Below are 22,064 nucleotides of genomic sequence, written 5' to 3' on the forward strand. Positions count from 1 at the left end.
TAACCCGTTGCGCTCAGTCCATGCCAGCTGTCATATGGGTGTCATAAATGGACATTGTCTTGGTCGTGTCTGCGGGTGGGAAGCCAGACGTGGGTATGTGTCCTGGTCGCTGCACTAGCGCCTCCTCCTCCGGGCACCTGTTCGGGGGGGAGGGGGAACTGGGGGGAATAGCGTGATTCTCCCACATGCTACGTCCCCCTGGCGAAACGCCTCACTGTCAGGTGAAAGGAAGCAGCTGGTGACTCCACATGTATAGGAGGAGACATGTGGTAATCTGCAGCCCTCCCCGGATCGGCAGAGGGGCTGGAGCAGCGACTGGGACAGCTCGGAAGAGTGAGGTAATTGGCTGGATACAACTGGGGGGAGAAAAATTCCGACAAAAAAAAAGGACGTTATCGTCAACTTGCGGCAGGGAAGCACGTGTAAAGTTAACAAGCGGCTAAAGTGTCTGCAGTGTTGAACTTTTATAAAATTGGAAAATGAAAGCAGCTCAACGGTATCTTGTAATATCTTCGATGCCAGTGTCTTGCAATGTGCTATTAACCAGGCTACTTTCAACACGACCAATATGACCATCGTTTGATTACTTGAATAAAAGGAGGGGAAAAAGACTTTCAAAAAAGTTTAAAAAAAAAAGAGAAATGAAAACATTAAAAGAACGCTGTGGCGCAAGCTATTTTAAAATTAATAGCTATTCAATTTTCAAGCTTATCTTGCTGAAATTGAATTGGTTTTACAAACTTTTATTGTGCTTGAAATGTGCACCGTGCGGTCGTATTATGCAGATTATAGATATCAGATCGGCAGATATTCGGTGGCTCGCATCTGGGGCGTGAACAATCTTGATCGGGACATCGCTAGCAATAATAATGAAATGACTGTTAACGCTGGGTTGCTATTTATTCCTTCAGCGGATTCCACGGGCACCCACTCCCTGTACACGGCCTACAAGGACTATGAGATCATGTTCCATGTGTCGACGCTGCTGCCTTACACCCCAAACAACAGACAACAGGTACAGTAAGGGCTGCGAGCCTCGCCGCTCCGACGCCGTAAGTTTTGCATGTGAGGAAATTTAAAGAAATCCCCGCGGCGTCATTTGTTTGGAGATCGCAGCTCCAAAGATAACACGAGAGTAGAGATGTGTTTGAGAGGAATGTGTGTCATGTATGAGATGCGGCTTCACTATCAGATTGAATCCTTGCTCTCTCTCACTGCCGCACAATGCTTTATTGTTTTCAAATTGTGTCACCGAAAGGAATGCACAATGTGTTTTGAATGGCCCCCGCTATCTGATTCAAGTATCATCCCTGAATTTCAATGAATTCCTTGTTGTTTTTTCCACCCAATCAGTTGCTGAGGAAGCGACACATAGGGAACGACATAGTGACCATCGTGTTCCAGGAGCCCGGGGCTCACCCCTTCACCCCGAAGGCCATTCGCTCCCACTTCCAACACGTCTTCATCATTGTCCGTGTGCACAACCCCTGTTCTGACAACACATGCTACAGGTGGGCCTTTTTACTTGACTTAATTCTAATTTATTTGATTTCTATTTAAGACCTTAAGGGACTGGGCACACAGGGCAGTGTTACATGTCTGGTGAGTCTTGACGTTTGCTGAAGCTTTAAGGTCAGACAAGTGGACCGGCCATCAGAAGGCTCCTGTTTAAAGTCTCGGGGCCAGTTGTTATAATTGTAGGGGAAAATTAAACAAGTAACGTTATACCCTTTATCGGCACCGATTTTTGAGTAGGCTTGATGTGAGGAGCTTTACCCATAGCTGCTTCAGATTAGTGGAGATGCTCAGCGGCCAACACCAGAACCTGTTTTTTCTCAAGCAGGTCACAGGTGTGAATTATGAGAATCAAACTGAGCTACATGCTAAAAAAAGCATGCATGTGTGCCCGGGTAGTGTAGCGGTCTCACTGGTTCAAATCCCCGTGTTACCTCCAGCTTGGTTGGGCGTCCCTAAAGACACAATTGGCCGTGTCTGCGGGTGGGAAGCCAGATGTGGGTATGTGTCCTGGTCGCTGCACTAGTGCTTCCTCTGGTCGGTTGAGGCGCCTGTTCAGGGGTGAGGGGGAACTCCCACGCTCTACACCCCCCTGGTGAAACTCCTCACTGTCAGGTGAAAAGAAGCGGCTGGTGACTCCACATGTATCGGAGGAGACATGTGGTAGTCTGCAGCCCTGCCTGGATCGGCAGAGGGGGTGGCGCAGCGACTGGGACGGCTCGGAAGAGTGGGGTAATTGACCGGTTACAATTGGGGAGAAAAAAGGGGGGGAAATTCAAAAAGAAAAGAAAAAGGGCATGCCTGCGCAGCGTAACCCTTACTGGGATGAGTAAGGAAGTTGTAGAAGTTGAAAACAGGGGTCTCGTTGCCTTCTCGTGCCTTGGAAAGGTCTCTGGGTTGCACTCATGCTGTGTTTGGAGTTTTGCAGGCCTTGTGGTGCATTTTAACGGAACGTTAAGCAAGAGCAAAAGCTCCCATCATTCACCTAAAGAAGCCCGACTCGTTCGCGTCCAACACATCACTACTAAAACGGAAGACATTTCTGTGTAAGAAGTGGGGTTGTTGTGAAGCGCTAGTGTGTTGGTGTCGTGTTCTGTGCCTGTCGCGTCTCACTCTCAACCTTCACCACTGGCTAGCAGAAATGCAAACATGAGAGCCGAGCACGTAAGTCTCTCCCTGCCAGTACATAGCCTCTCCAACAGCAAGCCCTATGTAGTGCCTCCTCGTGGCGACACATGGTAACTGGATACACACCTTGGACCTTGGCTGAACTACAAGGGACTCGGAGGAGGTCTGGCCCCTAGACATGTGGTATGTATGTGGATATTCCCTGATGCCCACGAACCAGCCCCCAGCTATGGGTTAAAGAGTGCCACTGCCCCTAGTGGACACCTCGGGAGAGGAATAGGTTACGGGAGTAAACCCTACAGAAAATCAACGTGCACAGTGCTGTTGTTTTTTGTTTTTCTTAACCTTTTGTATCGGTCTAAGTCTGCTGGCGTCATGTGTGGCTGCCGCTTCTCCCTCTCGTAGCCCCGCCCCCTTCCCATCCACCCCTATATGTCTGTGCTATGTTTATCTGTTGTCTTGTTTCACCTTGTTTATTGTAAAGCGACTTTGAGTGTTAGAAAAGATTGATTTATTGTTATTATTAAGTTCATCATACGTTATTTTGCGATCTTATCTCATGATAGTCAGTGGCGTGACTGCGCTTGGAAGTCTGACCAGACCCGGCATCGGTTTGGGTGCGTAGTATCAACTGGGGAGGTGATAAGCTCGTCCTCCATCTTTAGTATCAACTGGGGAGGTGATAAGCTCGTCCTCCATCTTGACTGAAGATATTTCTGTAAAATGCGCGTGGCTTCTAGCCCTACTTGAAGGTGATTCGCTTTCACCAGGTGAAATATTTGCTCAAGTTAATTTTTTTGGGAATTTTCCCCCTTTCCCCCCCCCAATTGTATCCGGCCAATTACCCCACTCTTCCGAGCCATCCTGGTCACTGCTCCACCCCCTCTGCCGATCCAGGGAGGGCTGCAGACTACCACAGGCCTCCTCCGATACACGTGGGGTTGCCGCTGCTTCTTTTCACCTGAAAGTGAGGAGTTTCGACAGGGGGGTGTAGCACATGGGAGAATCACGCTATTCCCCCAATTCCCCCTCCCCTCCGAACAGTTGCCCTAACCGACCAGAGGAGGCGCTAGTGCAGCGACCAGGACAAATACCCACATCTGGCTTCCCACCCGTAGACATGGCCAATTGTTTCTGTAGGGACCAAGCCAGAGGTAACACGGGGATTCGAACCGGGATCCCTGTGTGGGTAGGCAGTGCAATAGACCGCTACGCCACCCAGACACCTCGCCAGTTGAACATTTGTTAAGGCTACGGTCACACATGCAGAATGCAGGCAAATGACCTCGTCTGCCGATGCAAAATTCACATCTTGTCGTGCTGAATGTGGGCAGTGCAGGATGTGACGCACACGGAAACCAGCAAACTGGTTTCCGTTTGAGTGGTTGTGGTTGTCAGTCACACATGAGCAGTTGTTGGTTTTGCAATGAATATTTTCACTTATCTCACTTGTTATCATAGTTTCATGGACAAATACAGAGGAAGAACATTGGTGTACAAGTTATATTTGTACACCACAAAATATGAATTGATGTTATTAATAACTTTTCCATTTTCCATTCCATGCCTGTCTCCTGACTCATCAGCCAGGCAGCCTCCCTCTTTTGGGGCAGTTTGTAGTTTTCACGGGCAATGCCGTACGATTTTTTTTTTTTAAACCGTGTTCTGTAAGGTGTCCTTGAGTGCTCTGAAAGGTGCCCACAAATAAAATGTATTATTATTATTATTATTATTATTAATACTGGCCGGTTAGACACAGCATCAATCAAAGTCTCCTCCATCCTGGCTCACTGAGAAAACTACAGTCAATAACAGCCAAGTGGGGTCAACCACACACACTTCTTCGCTATTAGTTGAGGCTGTGGATTTGCCAGTCAAAGTTCACCAAAGTTCATTGCCTACCAACACGGGGATCCCAGTTCGAATCCCCATGTTACCTCCGGCTTGGTCGGGCGTCCCTACAGACACAATTGGCTGTGTCTGCGGGTGGGAAGCCGGATGTGGGTATGTGTCCTGGTCGCTGCACTAGCGCCTCCTCTGGTCGGTCAGGGCGCCTGTTTGGGGGGGGGGGACTGGGGGGGAATAGCGTGATCCTCCCACGTGCTATGTCCCCCTGGCGAAACTCCTCACTGTCAGGTGAAAAGAAGTGGCTGGCGGAGGAGGCATGTGGTAGTCTGCAGCCTTCCCCGGATCAGGAGCAGCAACCAGGACGGCTCAGAAGAGTGGGGTAATTGGCTGGGTACAATTGGGGAGAAAAGGGGGGGGGTCACCAAAGTTGAACTCAACGTGAAGTGAAGATGCGCCACCGGAAGTGGATGTTTTATTCGCTCACATAGAGTGGAAGTGAGCGGGAGGCGAATATTCGCCAATGTTAATTTTGCGCATGTATGACCGTTTTGGTTTGAACACCAACCATTAATGTTTATTACCACGTCTACAGAGGAAGGTCATTTCCTGTAGACCAAACTTGATTTAATCCACTGGTTATTTCAGGAAAAATAATGTCTTTAACTTCCTTCATCAGTTCAAAATGTGGTCTGTTATAGCAAATCAGTTTTGTTGTGCAGTACTTTTTCAGAAGCTGTCTACAAACCAGCTGTAAAAATGAGAAGGACTTAAACAATAAAGAGTAATATATGAAAAATTGGAGAAAATCAAAGCTTATGCTAAACCCAGTTAAAGCCAGTCACGTTTTTCAGAAGAGAATTACAAGATTAGAGAAAAGGGTCCGTTTCACAGTGTAGGATGACTGATGGCAGAGACAGTTACCCACAGACTCAGCAGAGACTTCACTTTGGACAAAGTTTAGGGCCTGATCTGGTGATCCAAGGCTGTACACTGATTTAGAGGAGGTTAAAGTTCAGCCATATATGGTGACCAGATCCTAAAATCATATAGTTCTTCCACACGCAGGCAGCCAATCCAGGGAAGCTCGAACCTGGGTGATGTGTTTTCTTCCTTGCTTTTGCTTGGTACACTGTCTGCAGCCTTTCCAATGGGTTTAATTGATTTTCAGACCTGCAGGGAAAGCATTACAGTACTCTGGCAGTGACTGAAGCATGCTTTGTTCTGACTTCAGATACTGATCAGAATGCTGCGATGCAACCAATATTTCTAATCTGATTTGAAGCTGGTGTGGTTAAGAAGGCAAAATACAACGTGTAATTAAAGTCTGAATCTAAATTGACACGTCAGCTGGCGTCAGGGTGGTGGGGCGGTCTATTCCATTGCCTACCAACATGGGGATCGCCAGTTCGAATCCCCATGTTACCTCTGGCTTGGTCAGGCGTCCCTACAGACACAATTGGCTGTGTCTGCGGGTGGGAAGCCGGATGTGGGTATGTGTCCTGGTCCCCGCACTAGCACCTCCTCTGGTCAGTCAGGGCGCCTGTTCAGGGGTGATGGGGGAACTGGGAGGAATAGCGTGATCCTCCCACGCACTACGTCCCCCTGGTGAAACTCCTCATTGTCAGGTGAAAAGAAGTGGCTGGCAACTCCACGTGTATCCGAGGAGGCATGTGGTAGTCTCCAGTGCCTCCCCGGATCGGCAGAGGGGGTGAGGCAGAGATCGGGGCGACTCAGAAGAGTGGGGTGATCGGCCGGATACAACTGGGAGAAAAAAAGTGGGGAGGGGGGGAAAAAGTGACACGTCAAGCTTGTGGATTTTACTGAAAGCAGGAGGGGTCCAATTCTGTCTTGATGCACTCCCCGTGTGTTTTTGCATCAAAGTGGATGGATTTAGTTTAAGCTAAAGTGAATGCTGAGAAGTTATCAGAAATAGCTGGTCATGAGAGGGATCATAAATAGCATCGTCTCGCTCAAAAGTCATCTCATGTTGAAATGCATAAGGGGGAAGTAACTTAAAAGCTCCCCACCGCTCCTGAGTCCGATACCAGTCAGTCTCGTGCAGGTAGCTGCCATTAAGAGAAAAGTACTGACTGGAAGGCATCCGTCTCAGTACCACGTAAAAGCCTGTTGCGTGACCACTGGCCCATTTCTTTGGGTCATGACTTGTGTGTGTGTGTGTGTGTGTGTGTGTGTGTGTGTGTGTGCCTGTGTAGATGGGTTGAGAGAGAAAAAAAAAATTGTGTGATTACAGTCGACTAGAAGAGATTGGCCCTGCAGCAGCTGTCTAACTGATGGGCGGTCTGCTCCTCGGTCTCCGCTGGCCTCATGATCAGACTCCGACTCCATGGCACTGACACTTTTGTTTTGCTATCCCATCACACACACACACATGCACACATTCATCTGTCCTCCATCTCCCGTCACCTTTCTGTCACACACAAATTATGTATACACACTCTTGCTTTCTTTTATTCCGTCGCCCTCCCCCTCGTTCCCTTGCATCTCTCTTATGCACACACACAAAAGCACGGACTATAGAGAAGGGCACACACCCTTGCACACACACAAGAATTCATTCAAAAGCTGGATCTTCTCACACTGTTATAATACACACCTCCCCCTCCTCCCCTGCCTACCACTTTGCCTTGGGGCAGCGAGAGCCGGTACGATCTAAAGAAGTTAGCGCCGTGCACATCAAGGACTCCCTTCACCCAGACATGCGAGCTAGGATTGTTGAGAGCAGGCGAGCTGAGAGCACAGTCTTTTAGAGTTCCCAGAGTCGGCCGCAGGGAGCGGATTGGTCAGGCCAGCCTTCTGTTTCCGAGCGCACACCCTTATCAAAGTTGGCCGAATTTTTTTTTTCTTCTTCCCCCAGACAGTCCAGGACCCTCCTTCCACTTACGTCTCTCCGGTGCCTCCCTGTCAATGACTGGACACCTTCTCGGTCTGACTTGTTTTCTGAGGGGAGCAGCATCCTTTCGGAAACTTTTTTTTCTGGGGGGGGGGGGGGGCAGTTCTCCTTGTTTTCCTTCTGGATGAAATGGAGAGGAGCTGGACACGGGAGCCGTGAGGACAGTCTAGCAACCCCACCCACAACAGCTTTCACACTTGCAACCCTTTGGATTTGACTCGTTTTTCAGATCTTTTTAGCTGCACTTTTAGCCTCCATCCTTGGCTGCTGCAAAGAAGACTCGCTCTGGATACTTTTATCAGTGTTGACAGCAAGAAAAAGTTAGGGTAGCCTGCAAGAGAGGCTTGGAAGGGCATCAAATGGCTGCGCGGATCCACTAGTCGGTGTTCAGGGGACATCTGTTTTGTGTTTGGATCTTAGTGACGAGACGAAGTCAAGTTAGCATCAGCACAGTAGCCTGTTTTGTGACTGGGAGTGACTTCAACAGTAATTCAAGATATTCAAATGAGCAATTACCTGAAAAGCATAGGTGATCTGCAGTGAGACCAGCAAGGTGGGTGTGGTGTGTTTGTGTGTGTGTTTGTATGCAGGTTTGTGGCACTATTTTGTTTGCCAGTATGTGTAACCAATGCAAAGTGTGAAGCTAATGACTTATGTATGATAACTTTGCTAATCAGTGCATACAGGATACAGCCTCACAGATTTTAGATGCTTACTGACTGATCACATGCTCTCTCTTGCTCTCTCGCTCTCAGGCACACACACAAGCTATCTTTTATGGATGTGATCTAAATAGGGAACTGTTTTTTTGTGCGTTTGTGTGGGTTTTTTTTTTTGGAAAATATACAAAGATAAGTGACTTTGAAAGAGAAAGATAAGAAAGAAGGAGAGCGGGAGGGTGAGAGAGCTATTTCTCCAGTGATGCATGAGCTGGTGTCCTCATATTGCGTAAGAACATTTATGCGCTGCCCTCTTTGTTTCTGAATATCCTGAATTTACTAATCTCTACTATCACAGTGCAGGTCACGATATGATGAATCGTATAGTAATTAACAGCCCGCTGTGGTCTGCTGCTGAGACTTGGGTAATGCCCCGGTCATTCTGAGCTTGACAGGAGCAATAGAGGAGTAAATGGCCCGGGGCCAGGCGGGTGCTAATCCACTGCTCTCAACCACTGCCTAAAAATCATATAGGGGCAGCAAGATGGATTACATAACTTGAGCTTTGTTTATGAAAAGTCAGTTGTTCTCGCCACAGAGCTACCTCTCCTTGCCACGAAATAGCAGAAAGCGGCTATGTATGTGAAATGGGTGCTGGCCTGTCAGCTGTAATTTGATGTATATATCTATATGGGCGGTTTAGTCAGAGTGGTTTACAGTCTTACGGCTGCAGGCACGGCCTGCGTTATCTGTTTAATGGGCTGGATGGAGCCTTGTCACGACCATCAAATCAGCCTAGAAAGCCCTTATCACAATCTCTCCAAACTCAAACGACTACTGTAGGCCACTGAATGTGTAGTATGTTCATTTAAAGGGAGTGGCTTCCCAGCAGTGTTCCCCTTGTATACAAATATGAAAATTCAAATTTTTGCCGAAGTGCGTGTGTTTTAGCATCAAAAATGCTACTTTCTCAAGTCCTCCCATGTGACCTGACGTAGGTTTCTGCACTTTCCTTTAACGCTTTCATCACTCTCCATCCTTACACTGTCAGCAAACTGTGTGCTTGTGTGTTTGGGGGGGGGGGTGATGGGGGAGGGGAGGGCATCAGCGCTAACCCGCGTCACTGCTTTTTGCTAACGGCTGAGTGGGCGTTTCCATTTGAGCAACCCGGAAAAGAATGCAGACGGCGTCGCCCTTTAACATGTCCAGCGCTAGCCACTACCTTAGAAACAATGCAGTCTGAGATGGTGGGTGCTGTTATAAGGACTACATGCCTACCGGATGCATGCGGTCCCAACGTCTATTACTATGTTAGTGAATGAATGAAAATTTCTCTCAGATCACATGTTTATTGAATTGCAGCGCCCTACAGTGAACCCGGTTCCTCAGAAATGGATTGGATTACCTCACTGTTTACTCACTGACAGAAATCCAGCTCTGGGACAGCTATTGTGTGGAAGTTGAATAGGAGAGGTACAGGGTAATAGAAGGAGAGCCCTGCCCATACGAAGCACAACACCTTCCTTTATGCTCCCAAGCGATAACGGCTCTAACCATGGAAAGATGTTTTGATTATACATTTGCTAACCCATATGTTTATACCCTTGGGACATATATCCACACCTATTTCTTTTTTCTTCTCTGCCTCTGATAATGTGTTGGCGAAAAAAAAAGGCGTGCATCAGGGTGTGTTTTATGAATATCAGACTGTGGACTTCTAATTGTGGATGATGATGTCAGTTTATATATAAAGCAATGACCTCAAATGTCCCCTCAATGCCTTTCATCGCTTAATCTCTCTACAGTGTGGCTGTTACCCGTTCCCAGGACGTGCCTTCCTTCGGCCCTCCAATCCCCAAAGGCGTGACCTTCCCAAAGTCCACTGTATTCAGGGACTTCCTGTTGGCCAAGGTCATCAACGCTGAGAACGCGGCCCACAAGTCAGACAAATTTGGCGCCATGGCAACACGCACACGGCAGGAGTACCTGCGGGACCTGGCAGAGCGCCATGTGACCAGCACACCAGTAGAGCCTACTGGGAAGTTCCCTTTCATCTCTCTGGCCCACAAACGGCGGGAGAAGGTGCGTCCATACAGTGGGGCGGAGCTTCGCAGCCTGGGGGCGGTGACCTGGCAGGTCCACGCCGAAGACCAGGTGGCTGGTGCCGAACGCGAGTGCCTATTGGCCGTCTCCAATGACTTCATCATCCTTTTAGACCAGGAGGCCAAGGTGGTGGTGTTCAACTGTGCTACGCGTGACGTGATCGGTTGGTCGTCAGGGAGCCCCGCCTCCATGAAGATCTACTATGAGCGTGGGGAGAGCGTGTCACTGCGCTCCATCAACAACAACACAGAGGACTTTGGGGAGGTGGTCAAAAGGCTGGAGGTCAGTGGGGTACAGCTACTGTCTACCGTGTCCCGGCATTACATCTAATTAGCACATAGCCCATCTTCTGCAGTTTATACAGTTCACACAGTCTTAGAGAAACACCTCACCACTGACAAACAGCTTGTGATGAACGCCGTGTTCAGTACAAGCTTCTCCTGCTATCACTGTCAGAGAGTGTTTTACCGCTCTGAATGCTTTGGGCGATACTTTTAGGGACCTTCTGCCTGGTGGCTGGTTGTGTGACAACTGTAGTGTGAAATCATATTGTGGATGTTATGATCGCAACATAGGGGCGTAGCCTCTAATTACCCTGTCAGTTGAGGCCATAGTAGCTGTGTTGCAACCCTGTGATTATAAGCCATCCTAACCATAATACATATTAATTTTGCAAGGTGATATCCTTACTTTGGTTTCAGAGTGATGGAGGTAAAGTGATGGCTTTTCTGAGAGGCAGTTAGAACATTCTCCTGACAATGTAGTTGTTGTTGTTGTTGTTGTCATTAATAGTTAAAAAGGTAAAGACTTACCATAGCGTGCTACCTGTACTGGCGCGTGTCTTTTTTAATTGGCCATAACTTTTATTGCGGGCGTCTTGGCATGCGTCAGAGCTGTAGCCTGATATCCGGCCTCCCTCCTGTTGTGGTTCGCTCCAGGGCCATACAAACCACTATTTACCTCTCAGTTAACTTCACACCGGTAGGGGAGGGGCTAAGCAGGGTGTGTAACCGTAGTCATTCATCAGGAAGTGCACCTATACCCCCAAATTAAAGTGTTTCATATCTGCGAGACATGATGGTTCATGTTAGAAGCTCGGTTAGATGGATGCTGTGAGGCTTGGACGAGCTGTATGCTGAAAGAATGTGTTAAGGTTAACTTGGCCACAAAAGAAATTAATTCGCTCAACATACTGCAATACACACATTATACAAATATGAATTCCCTCATACAAACATTATAATACAAAGATTTTGTTTTCTGATTCTTCTAACCAGTTACTTTGTTTTCTTCTTATTGTCCCTCTTAATCTTGCTCCATACATAACGGTCATGGCGCTGTGTCTGTCGTAGCTTCTAACCAAAGGCAGTCAGACCACGGAGATGACCCTGCGCCGTAATGCCCTGGGCCAGCTGGGCTTCCACGTCAACTTTGAGGGCATCGTGGCAGAGGTGGAGCCGTACGGCTACGCCTGGCAGGCCGGGCTGAGGCAGGGCAGCCGACTGGTGGAGATCTGCAAGGTGGCCGTGGCCTCGCTGTCCCACGAACAGATGATCGACCTGCTCAGAACCTCCGTCACCGTCAAGGTGGTCATCATCCCCCCACATGAGGACTCAACACCACGCAGGTACAATGGAGAGGACACACACCCACTCTTTACCTGTTGAGGAGAGATATTTCACTTGCTGATTGCTCAGCTTCTAGTTTTCTGATTGTTCTTTAATGAATGTGTTTGGTTTTTGAATTCCCCCCCCCCAAGAGTGGATAATTGGGTATAGGGCACAAACATCTGACCTGTACGGTTAATAGGATTAATATTTCGATATGATATTGATATCGTGATATGAGACTACATCTCATCTGGGATTTCAGTTACGGGAATATTGTGATATATTTCCAAGGTCTTAAAGGCTGCATTACAGTAAAGTAACACAACTTTCTGATCTCATTAGACCAAGTTGGTTGAGCGAAGTGAACAGTGAATCCTTCTACCTTCCTTGTAATCATATCCACATGATTATTTTTTTAAATGATCTTGTCTGTGAATATCGTATCAAATCACCAATAGTCATCCTCAAAATATCGCGTCACATTATTGATATCTAGGTATTGAGTTTAAAATATTGTGATATCTGAATTTGTCAATTTCCCCCTGCCCTTAACGCAAAAAGTCCATATTCAGGACAGATGGGAAGATTTTGTGGGACAGATATATAATATCAACTCTTTATAGGCTGCTAAAACATATGCTAAAAGCTTAGATCTTGTGTGTATCAGACTTCATTAGACATTTATATCGGCGCTTGACAATATAGGCCCATAATGCACTTGAATAAAGGATCAGAGAATAAGTTGCTGTAGGCTGGATCAATGGTTAATAATGACAGCAGTCATAATTTAGATCCAATGTGCAAAAAAAAGCTAAAACATTCAAAATAACAGGATAACTCAAGCGTGTCCTTGTGCACCTGACTTTAGACAGAGAATACCACAGATTATTATTGGTAATGATAAATAATAACTTTATATAGCGTTTTTCCAAAACAGTGTTACAAAGTGCTTTACAAAGAAATAAATCCAGACAAGGCAAAAATAAGAATAAGACCAAATAAGAGAGTAAAAATAAAAACAGTATAAATAAATATCAAACAGGGCGGTGCAGTGGTTAGCGTGGTCGCCTCACAGCAAGAAGGTCCTGGGTTTGAGCCCCGGGATAGTACAACCTTGGGGGTCATCCCAGGTCGTCCTCTGTGTGGAGTTTGCATGTTCTCCCCGTGTCTGTGTGGGTTTCCTCTGGGTGCTCTGGTTTCCTCCCACAGTCCAAAGACATGTAGTTCAGGTGAATCGGCCATACTAAATTGTCCCTAGGTGTGTGTGTGTGTGTGGGGGGGGGGCTGTGATGGTCTGGCGGCCTGTCCAGGGTGTCTCCCCGCCTGCCGCCCAATGACTGCTGGGATAGGCTCCAGCATCCCCGCGACCCTGAGAGCAAGATAAATGGTTTGGATAATGGATGGATGAAAATATCAAACATTTGTAAAAGCTTTCATAAAAGGAAAAAGTTTTAAGATGGGGTTTAAAAGAAGCTAGAGACTTGGTTTGTCTTCGTTCAACAGGACAAGAGGTCCATAGTGTGGGGGCTGTAACAGCAAAGGCCCAATCACCCTTTGTAACTAACCTAGACCTGGGAGTGAATAACCAGCAGGGCTCCATCTGTGGATTTTATTGGTCGAGAGGGTGTATACCAAGTCAATAAATCACAAATGTATGTAGGAGCAAAACCGTTTAAAGCCTTAAAAGTGAGCAGTAAAATTTTAAAATCAATTCGAAAGATAGCAGGGAGCCAGTGCAGGGAGGCGAGCACAGGAGTGATATGGTCATGCCTCCTTGTCCCGGTAATGAGCCGAGCAGCGGCGTTTTGTACCAGCTGCAGACGGTGGAGGGAGCCCTTGCTGATACCAGAATGAAGTGCCTTACAGTAGTTAAGCCAAGAATAGATAAAAGCATGTACAACTTTTTGCAGTTCAGCAAATTGATAAAAAAAAGCCCTAATTTTGGAGATTAGCTCGAGCTAGAGAAAGCATGACTGAACAACATGTTTGATTTGATTACAAAACTGAGGTTAGCATCGAATATTACCCCAAGATTCTTAGCAGCCTGCTTAAGACTACCTGACAGACCACCGAGATTAGTAACAAAAGGGCTGATGGAATTGTTGGGACCGAACAGAATGACCTCAGAATTATCATCATTAAATTTGAGAAAATTTTCGGACATCCGGGATTTAATGTCAAGGCAAGCTGTGAGATTTGCCAAGGCGCTACCAAATCAAAAGTGATCGTTAACTGCATAAATGAAGAAAATTGTGTATTTGTTATTTTACTTCAAAATGCATGACTTCATCTCAATATGTGGGACCCAGGTTCAAATTGCTGTGCAGTACAACATAAAATGGGTCGCCTGCTCACCTTAATGGTTGCTTGTGACTTTCATGGGGCCACCGGTGTTTTACAATCACCGCGAACGCTTCTCCTTCTGCCAGAGGCTGCTCAGAAATCTACCACATGCCTTTAGTGGACTACAAGAACCACAAGGAGGGCATGCCCTACGAGTTCAAGTTCCCCTTCCGCACCAGCAACAACAACGCCAAGTGGCCGCGTACCTCCTCCAGCCCGCAAGCACGTCCCGGTGGAATGGGAGGCACATTGATCAAGGCCCCGCCTTCAGATCTCACCGAGCGCGCCTCCTCCATCATTCCCCGGAGCCTGTCCAGTGATGGACGACCCCTCAACCCCAAAAGGTAAGAAAACCTCACTCACAGCGAGGTTTTGACAGTTTGATGTTTAGATTGACAGTCTCGCTATTGCAGTGTATCTGTTTCGTCTCATCTTCATATTGTCGTTCTTCTGTATACCTGCAGGTATTCCCCGGGTAATGACAACTATGCCCTCGCCTGTTCCATTGTGATGGGCCGATCGCTACACAACGCCAACTCCCCGGCCAGTTTGCCCTACACAGAAAGCGGCACCATGGGCTCTAACCACTGGAGGCAGAAATCCATGCCTGATGGGTGAGCTCACCTTTCCCCCCTCGCTACAGGGACTTAAAGCTGGTCTGCTGAGTCAAGTATTTGTTACTCTTAAGTACACCAATGAACGTCTCTGTCTCTCCTCCAGGTTTAATAACAACTGCCACTCTCCAGTGTCATCTGAGCGCCAGGCAGCGGGTGAGGGGGTCAACGGAATCAAACCTACTGTTCCCATGGGTACCAGTCCCGCATGGTCCAGAAGTGGAGATGGTGAATCGGGTAGTCGGTCGGGGGATAAAAACAGTACAGGTAAGGATATCTTGATGGACTCCGGGGTCTCAAATTCTGTGATTATGTCCAATAACGAGACACAGGCCCATAATTAAATTAGGCTGTCAGTCATCCACAGACATAAAAATCCACATGTTCTTGCTTTTCAAAGACCCTGTGGTATCCAAGACAATGATGCCCCGACTCCAGCAGCAGGAACAGAGTGGCCACCTGTCTCCGATCAAGAACTCTAAGGTGAGCTGACAAAACATGTAGTTATCCTCCACACAATTTTTGGATAGCTTTATTATAAAGGCCCTCTTAGTAGCAAAAAACAGCTGTTTTAATCTTCGGTCACAGACATGTCCAGTGTTGACTGCGTGTTTGTTTATGTCTGATTATGCCTGCCTGTACAAAGTCTTCTCTTACCAAGCACATCATTGCAGATCGTCATGCTGTGTAATGCATAAAAAGCCATTACTAGTTTTCGAGGTGTAAGAGAATATTTATACACTTGAGTCTTGTGATACTGTCTTTTGCATTATAGCATTGATTTTCAAAACACTGCATCATTTCTTAAAATTATACCTAAAGAAATGTGGCCGTGGTACTCCATTGTGTTGTGGATGTGTCTGACCACTCGGTGGCAGGTGCAGTATCATAAGGGGGCTGCACAAAACCACAACAGTATGCATTGCAGTGCCACACTAGCTATTGCTCTGATTGCTGATTTTATGCATGATTCTTCATGACCTTTTTCTGAACGTTTGACAGAACTGTCTAATATATTGCAGTGCTTGTTCTATCATATTATATTTCAATATAATGAATTATGACATTTGTGTCATAATATGAATCATAGAGCCAACCTCTTGCAAATATGCACTGCTACTTCTTTGGTTAATATGCTGTTACCATTGAGTTAGAAGAACCCTTTGCCCAAGCATAAAATCCAAATATCGATCAAAACTGGCATTCCTCTTCAGTGGCATTTGCTAAAAATATCAAGTAACCAAGTGTCAATGAACAGTAAGGACCTTTAACTACATGTATATTTATATAAACAGTTCACATTCCTGTGCTCTCTAAATAATTTACGGGACACATACTGCCAGGTTTTTTGTGGAGGGGACCTGAAAATCACTACTATCAAAACTTAAGTGTAAAACTCGGTTTTCTCATGTCAGAAAACATTAATGTGAACACTCGTCTCTATCAAGGTGGAAGCGCCATACTCCTCTAGCCAGTCAAGCAGCAACACCCTCTCCAGCAATGCCTCCAGCTCCGCCCACAGCGACGAGAAGTGGTATGAGGTTGGCTCACGGTCAGGAGCACGGAGTGACTTGGAGCTCAATGGCTACCTTCAGGGGACGTCCACCGACAGTGGCATCGACGCCACCTCCCTCACTGCCACCCAGAGCAGCACAGCCTCCTCCACCGGTGCCTTCAGGGCCAAAGATAAGACCCCACCCTGGCAGGATGACCCGTCAGGCAGCTGCAGGGCTGCCAGCACCTCACCACCCACACCGGACTCGCTGGTCACCCTTGAAGGCAGTGACATCCCGTCTAAGAGCACCCCGGTCTTTCCCCTGGGAGCTGACAGTGGCTCCTACACCCTCAGCGATGCTGCCTCCCACTCCAGGTGAGCTTCTGTTCTATTAGAGTCCGCTATCTGGGCAGCCAAGGATTTTGCTTTTGTGTATCAATGATTCATTAAACAGACAGTGATGCATTGTAGTCCAGATATATCCTGTAACTGTCCCAGATGGAAATGTCTGTGGTTTGGCATTCAGAGAGGAAGAGCGAAACAGGGAACTGTATGCATGTCTGTGCCTGTGCACAGTTGTGTTTGTCAGTCTCCCAGCATCTGACAGAAAAAGGGAGTGCTTGATGTAGACAGGAATGCAAAATGTGAGAACTCAGCACTGTTCACCCCCCTTCTACATCCTACTTCCTTTGCACCAGCTAATGCTTTTGAACCTTTCTTCCTCACTTGGCCAGAAATAACTTGTGCCTACTTGGTTTGTATGCACACACGCATGCATGCACACATGCACGCACGCACACACACACACACACACACACACACACACACACACACACGCAGATTTGCTGTTTAAAGGTAAAGTTTTAATCTCAAACTAAGGAAAAGTATTATTTGAAAGTGCTGGAAATGAAAGAAGCCCAAGGACGCTGTGTCCTGTTTTTTTCTTTCTTTCAGGAATTCAGAAGTTGATATCCCCCACAGAAAAGTATAGTAGGAGGAAAAATGAGAAAAAGTTAGACGAGTCATTTTTAAGAAAGTTTTGCGTGTATGTGTGTGTGTGTGTGTGTGCCCATGCTTGTAAGTATATATCCATCATCTTCCTCTCCATTTTACCCAACTAAGAATACGATTTTTTGACTGTTAGGAAACAGCATGGACGTGAATGTGACCTAATGGCCGATAATGAGCTTTGTATTCAATTAAATGTTGCTGTTGACTGAATTCTATATAGTATAAGTGTACCGCTGAAACCAAGAGCAAAAATGTAATCGATAAACAAAACTTGGGAATTTATATCTCCAAACTGACAGGACAAAGTTTGTAGGCCCCCTGGTAAAGCTAGCTAGCCAAGACACCCTTGCCCTTCAGATACGAGGCCCTCAGCATGTTTTGTCATCGCAGAAAGATCAAAGTCTCTTTGATATTTCTTTACCCAAGCCCCTGTCTCTTCTCCCTCCTCCTCCTCCTCCTCCGTCCTTCCTCAGCACCTTGAGCTCCGGCCACTCGGGCAGCCCCGTAGGCCAGGGCTGCAGTCCCAGTTCTCCGCAAGAGGAGCCTGCCGCAGCGGCCACCTCCCCCACCTCCCAAAGCCCCCTCTCCCCCGGGCCCAAGAGCTTTTACCCCCGTCAGGGAGCCACCTCCAAGTACCTGATTGGCTGGAGGAAACCCGGGGGAACCGTCAATTCTGTCGACTTTGGCCGCACTCGCAAGTAAGCACACTAGGAGGAATGGTTAGGAGATTGGACCAGAATTGAAACACTGATATTTTCTAGCATCACTTATGACTTTTAATTATCATGCAGTTTGTACCATCTCTTTCTGCAGAAAATACCAGTATAAAAGGTAGTATTCGGTTTTGCTATTTTTCTCTTTATAAAAGAGCGCCCTAGTTTAGCATCTGTCAGCCGATCTTTTTTTTTCTTTTTCTGATGGTCATGATGTCATCAGACATATACAGCCTATCAGGGTGAATCATCAAAATAGGAAGCCCCGCCCACACCCTTACTGTCAGTACTTGTCACTCAAAGGCCAGCTCATGAATATTAATGATACTAGACCACTCCCTCACAGTTCTTGAGACACTTGACTGGTTCGGTATAACGGTCATCCACGAATAAAAAATGGATGCTGACTGTTTTATTAAGCCGTGTTTGTGTTCATTAGACATGAAAAGTTAAATCCGACTAGTGATTTTGGTCTGATTTTAACTGTGTCAGAGTGTGGCAGCTATGAAAGGATTTTAATTCAGTGTAGAAATATATCCCACTGTCAGGGGTGTTGATGTCTGAAAGACTGACAAAAGGAAGTGGAGATGTAAGAGCTGACTGGTTGCCCAGCTGCTCAATGCAGATTTGGGTCTATTTTGAATCATGCGTTACTGCCGCCTTGTGATGGAGCCGAGTACTGGAACAGCAGCAGCGTCACTCTCGCCTTTTAAATTGTCTCCACTGGGGTTTTTTTTCCCCATGGATACTGGAGTGAACACACATGCAGTATTTCAGCATGCTCTCCTTTGCAGTCACACAGTTTTACATATTATCAATACAACCACAGCTCATATCCTCTGTTGACTACTGAGCAGCGTCGATCGTGCAGTTCGTGGTTGAACGCCCTACTCAGGAGCAATACAGCAGCAGTTGCTGAGAGAGGCAGTGTTTCCACATTCACCTTCCTCATTCTGATTTTCCCAGTTTGGTGATTTATCTGCTTGCTAACACTCCTGGAGCTTTTATTTTATACCAAAATATGTATAAAACATCTTAAGAGGCCGGAATAGACATCGATACAATGATATTGCTCTTAAAACCGCCGTATATAACTTGGTGTATATTTATGGGAAGTGGAACAGTTGTTGGCCAGACTTACAGATCGATGCATCAATCCTCAGACGTCACCAGAGTGATGGCCTCCTTGGCGGTCAGCCCCAACTCCGGGCCAATCTGCGGGGGGCCCAGTCCCCCCAGCGCCAAGCTGCCAAGTCCAGCCTGGAAGAGGACCTGAAGAAACTCATCACTCTGGACAGCCCTCCACCTACTGCGCAAGAGGAGAAGGTACTGAATAAGTAAAGGGTTTAATAGTCAATGGTGATGTTTAGTAGCCAAGATGTAACGTTCAATAACGGGAGGGGGAATTGAACATTTCCTCTGCATGTTTTCAATCCATTCAATTCCAGTTGAATACCTTTTGAAAGCTATGCTAAATATTCATGAGTTTAATCTTCCTCGACCAACCCCTGATGAAACGCCCACCCCCACCCCCGTCTCTTAAGCAGTTGTTCCCAGCCCCGCCCCCCAGTCGTCGCTCTCTCCAGAGGACCCTATCGGATGAGAGTATCTACAGCGGGCAGAGGGAGCCCTCCTTCTGCGGCGTGCAGCGCGACGCGCCGGGCGACCTGCTCTTCAGCTGCTCCACCATACCTCGCTCGCCCACCGCTCGCCACGCGCCGAGCCGACGACCCTCCCACAAGTCCCTGGGTGAGGCTGCCGCACACGCAGTGCAACAGTTAGGGGATTTCGGAGTCATTTTTGCTGTATCATATTCGTTTGATCTTGCCGCTTGTATTTGCAGGAGTAGAAAGATGAATAAAAGGAGGTGGTTTTGAATCAATGCACTGTAGTCAGTGTCTACACCTGTAATGTGGCGTTCAGATTACTAGCGACGAAGCAACAGGCGTCAAGTCGTTTTTTTCAATGGAAGTCCTCGACATTAAGCTACAAATGTACGCCCGACACACATGCCATGATGGATGTGATGAGCAAAACAGTTTTTTTTAGCACACCAACAAACCAGTAAAGTGTCAGCCAATCACAATTTACAGTTATTTCACCATTTGCACTCCCCTTCTCCTCCGCCCCCAAAAGCTCCTAGTTTTATTTAAAAAGAGGAACAAGACAGGAACAAGACCCTCTACCAGGTGGCCCAGTGGGCCACCTGGTAGAGGGTGAACCACATAAGGCTGAGTCCGTACTACGGTGGCCTGGGTTCGAATCCGGCCCGGGCCCTTTGATGCATGTAATCCCCTCTACCACCTCCCTGATTTTCCAGTCTCTCTATTGTCGCTATCAAAGGTGGGAAATGTCAAAAGAATAATCTTCAAGAAAAAAAAGAAGAGGAACAAGCCAGTCCCATGCTCCGTATATTCCCCAACTTTTCATTTACATCTAAATAAACCAAAAAAGCACCTTGGCAGAGGGTAGCAAAGTAATAATAATCAGTAATAATTCATGGTACTCAAGACCATGAAAACATCATCCTCATCGTCAGCAGAGTTTAAGCATCACTGATCAACTGTGACCGTTTTGTAGCTTTGTCACCCGTAATCCGATTTTAATCTCCGAGCATAATTATATTGTATGTTATCAGTGGTGGTCACATGTTATGTCCTTAAAGGGGAACAGTCCTGAATTTTGACATTATCTCGAAATATATGTTGTAGGGATGACACTTTTTGAAGCCATTGCTTCAACCCCTGATGAAGCCACTGAGCAGTCTCCTATTTGTGTCTCTGAAATACTGCTGAAATTGTGCAAAAAAAAAAAAAAGTGTCCAACAGTTACATCACTGGCAGACGATCTGCGAATGTGAAAATAATACATAATCCTTACTTCCTGGTTTGCCACTATCTTCAGTGGACTACACTGAAATAGGCTACACTGTGTAAGACAATGTGAATAACGACACTACAAACGGCCATTTTAGTGAATGCCATATAAAGATGCTGATTCGTGGATTGTCTGCCAGTGACATCACATTTCCGTACACCTCTGATGGCCTTTCGGAGACACACACAAGACTGCTCAGTAGGGCGTCCGGGTGACGTGGTGGTCTATGCCATTGCCTACCAACGGGGATTGCCAGTTCGAATCCCCATGTTACCTCCGGCTTGGTCGGGAGTCCCTACAGACACAATTGGCCGTGTCTGCGGGTGGGAAGCTGGATGTGGGTATGTGTCCCGGTCGCTGCACTTGTGCCTGATCTGGTTGGTCAGGGCGCCCGTTCGGGGGGGAACTGGGGGGAATAGCGTGATCCTCCCACACGCTATGTCTCCCTGGTGAAACTCCTCACTGTCAGGTGAAAAGAAGTGGCTGGCGATTCTACATGTATTGGAGGAGGCATGTGGAGACATGTGGTAGTCTGCAGCCCTACCCAGATTGGCTGACAGAGTGGGTGGAGCAGTGACGGGGATGGCTCGGAAGAGGGGTAATTGGCTGGATACAACTGGGGAAAGGGGGGGGGGATCCAAAAAAAAAGAAAAAGAAGACTGCTCAGTATGGCTGCCAATGGTGTGTTAGCCCTATAACATGTATATAAAGATAGTGTTGAAGAAAAATTGTGATTGTGTGATTGTCCTTCATAATTTTTATTTTTGAGGAGAGGTGACGGTTATCCAGTGTTGTTTAATTCTGTGCGTTATGTTTTGCAGGAGATCTGTCTGCCCCAGAAAACTCTGTGCTGGATCAGGAGAGGAGGAGGCAGCAGCTGCAGGACCCGGTCCTCATGCCCTTACCTGACACTGGAAGTGATGGACCACTGGACTGGGCCCACTTAGTGGATGCTGCCAAGGCCTTCGAAGGTAATAGCAACCATACCAAGCACTCACCATGTTGAATTTAAGGTCTGTTTCTCAAATCCACTTGTTTTTCATCTCTTTAAAATCTCTGAAATCGAATTCAACTGAAATCTTAATCGACCCGCCAAGGGGGAAATCGGTTTGTGCCAGGGTTTAGATAAATGTAAGAATAAAGACAAACCATGCATCAAAACGACAGGTCACTCACAATAATAATGCACAACGTCACGCCAAATCCAGAGAAATACTGATGTACAGTTGCCAAAGGT

The 22,064-nt window shown here is 46.9% G+C and overlaps 1 protein-coding gene across 1 annotated transcript in view; it reads left to right on the top strand.

Annotated features, from left to right (window-relative positions):
* Positions 1–22,064, top strand: part of LOC130126154 (signal-induced proliferation-associated 1-like protein 1) — a 67,612-nt gene that overhangs the window by 38,597 nt on the left and 6,951 nt on the right. The window contains exons 6-18 of the mRNA XM_056295537.1: positions 912–1,015; positions 1,354–1,511; positions 9,867–10,446; positions 11,517–11,791; positions 14,204–14,461; positions 14,582–14,731; positions 14,838–14,998; positions 15,132–15,214; positions 16,180–16,601; positions 17,711–17,935; positions 19,114–19,276; positions 19,498–19,699; positions 21,649–21,798. Of these exons, the coding sequence (XP_056151512.1) occupies positions 912–1,015; positions 1,354–1,511; positions 9,867–10,446; positions 11,517–11,791; positions 14,204–14,461; positions 14,582–14,731; positions 14,838–14,998; positions 15,132–15,214; positions 16,180–16,601; positions 17,711–17,935; positions 19,114–19,276; positions 19,498–19,699; positions 21,649–21,798 (2,931 nt within the window). The remainder of the gene's footprint in view (positions 1–911; positions 1,016–1,353; positions 1,512–9,866; positions 10,447–11,516; positions 11,792–14,203; positions 14,462–14,581; positions 14,732–14,837; positions 14,999–15,131; positions 15,215–16,179; positions 16,602–17,710; positions 17,936–19,113; positions 19,277–19,497; positions 19,700–21,648; positions 21,799–22,064) is intronic.

Source organism: Lampris incognitus, chromosome 16, assembly GCF_029633865.1.
Source record: "Lampris incognitus isolate fLamInc1 chromosome 16, fLamInc1.hap2, whole genome shotgun sequence".
Taxonomy (NCBI): Eukaryota; Metazoa; Chordata; class Actinopteri; order Lampriformes; family Lampridae; genus Lampris; species Lampris incognitus.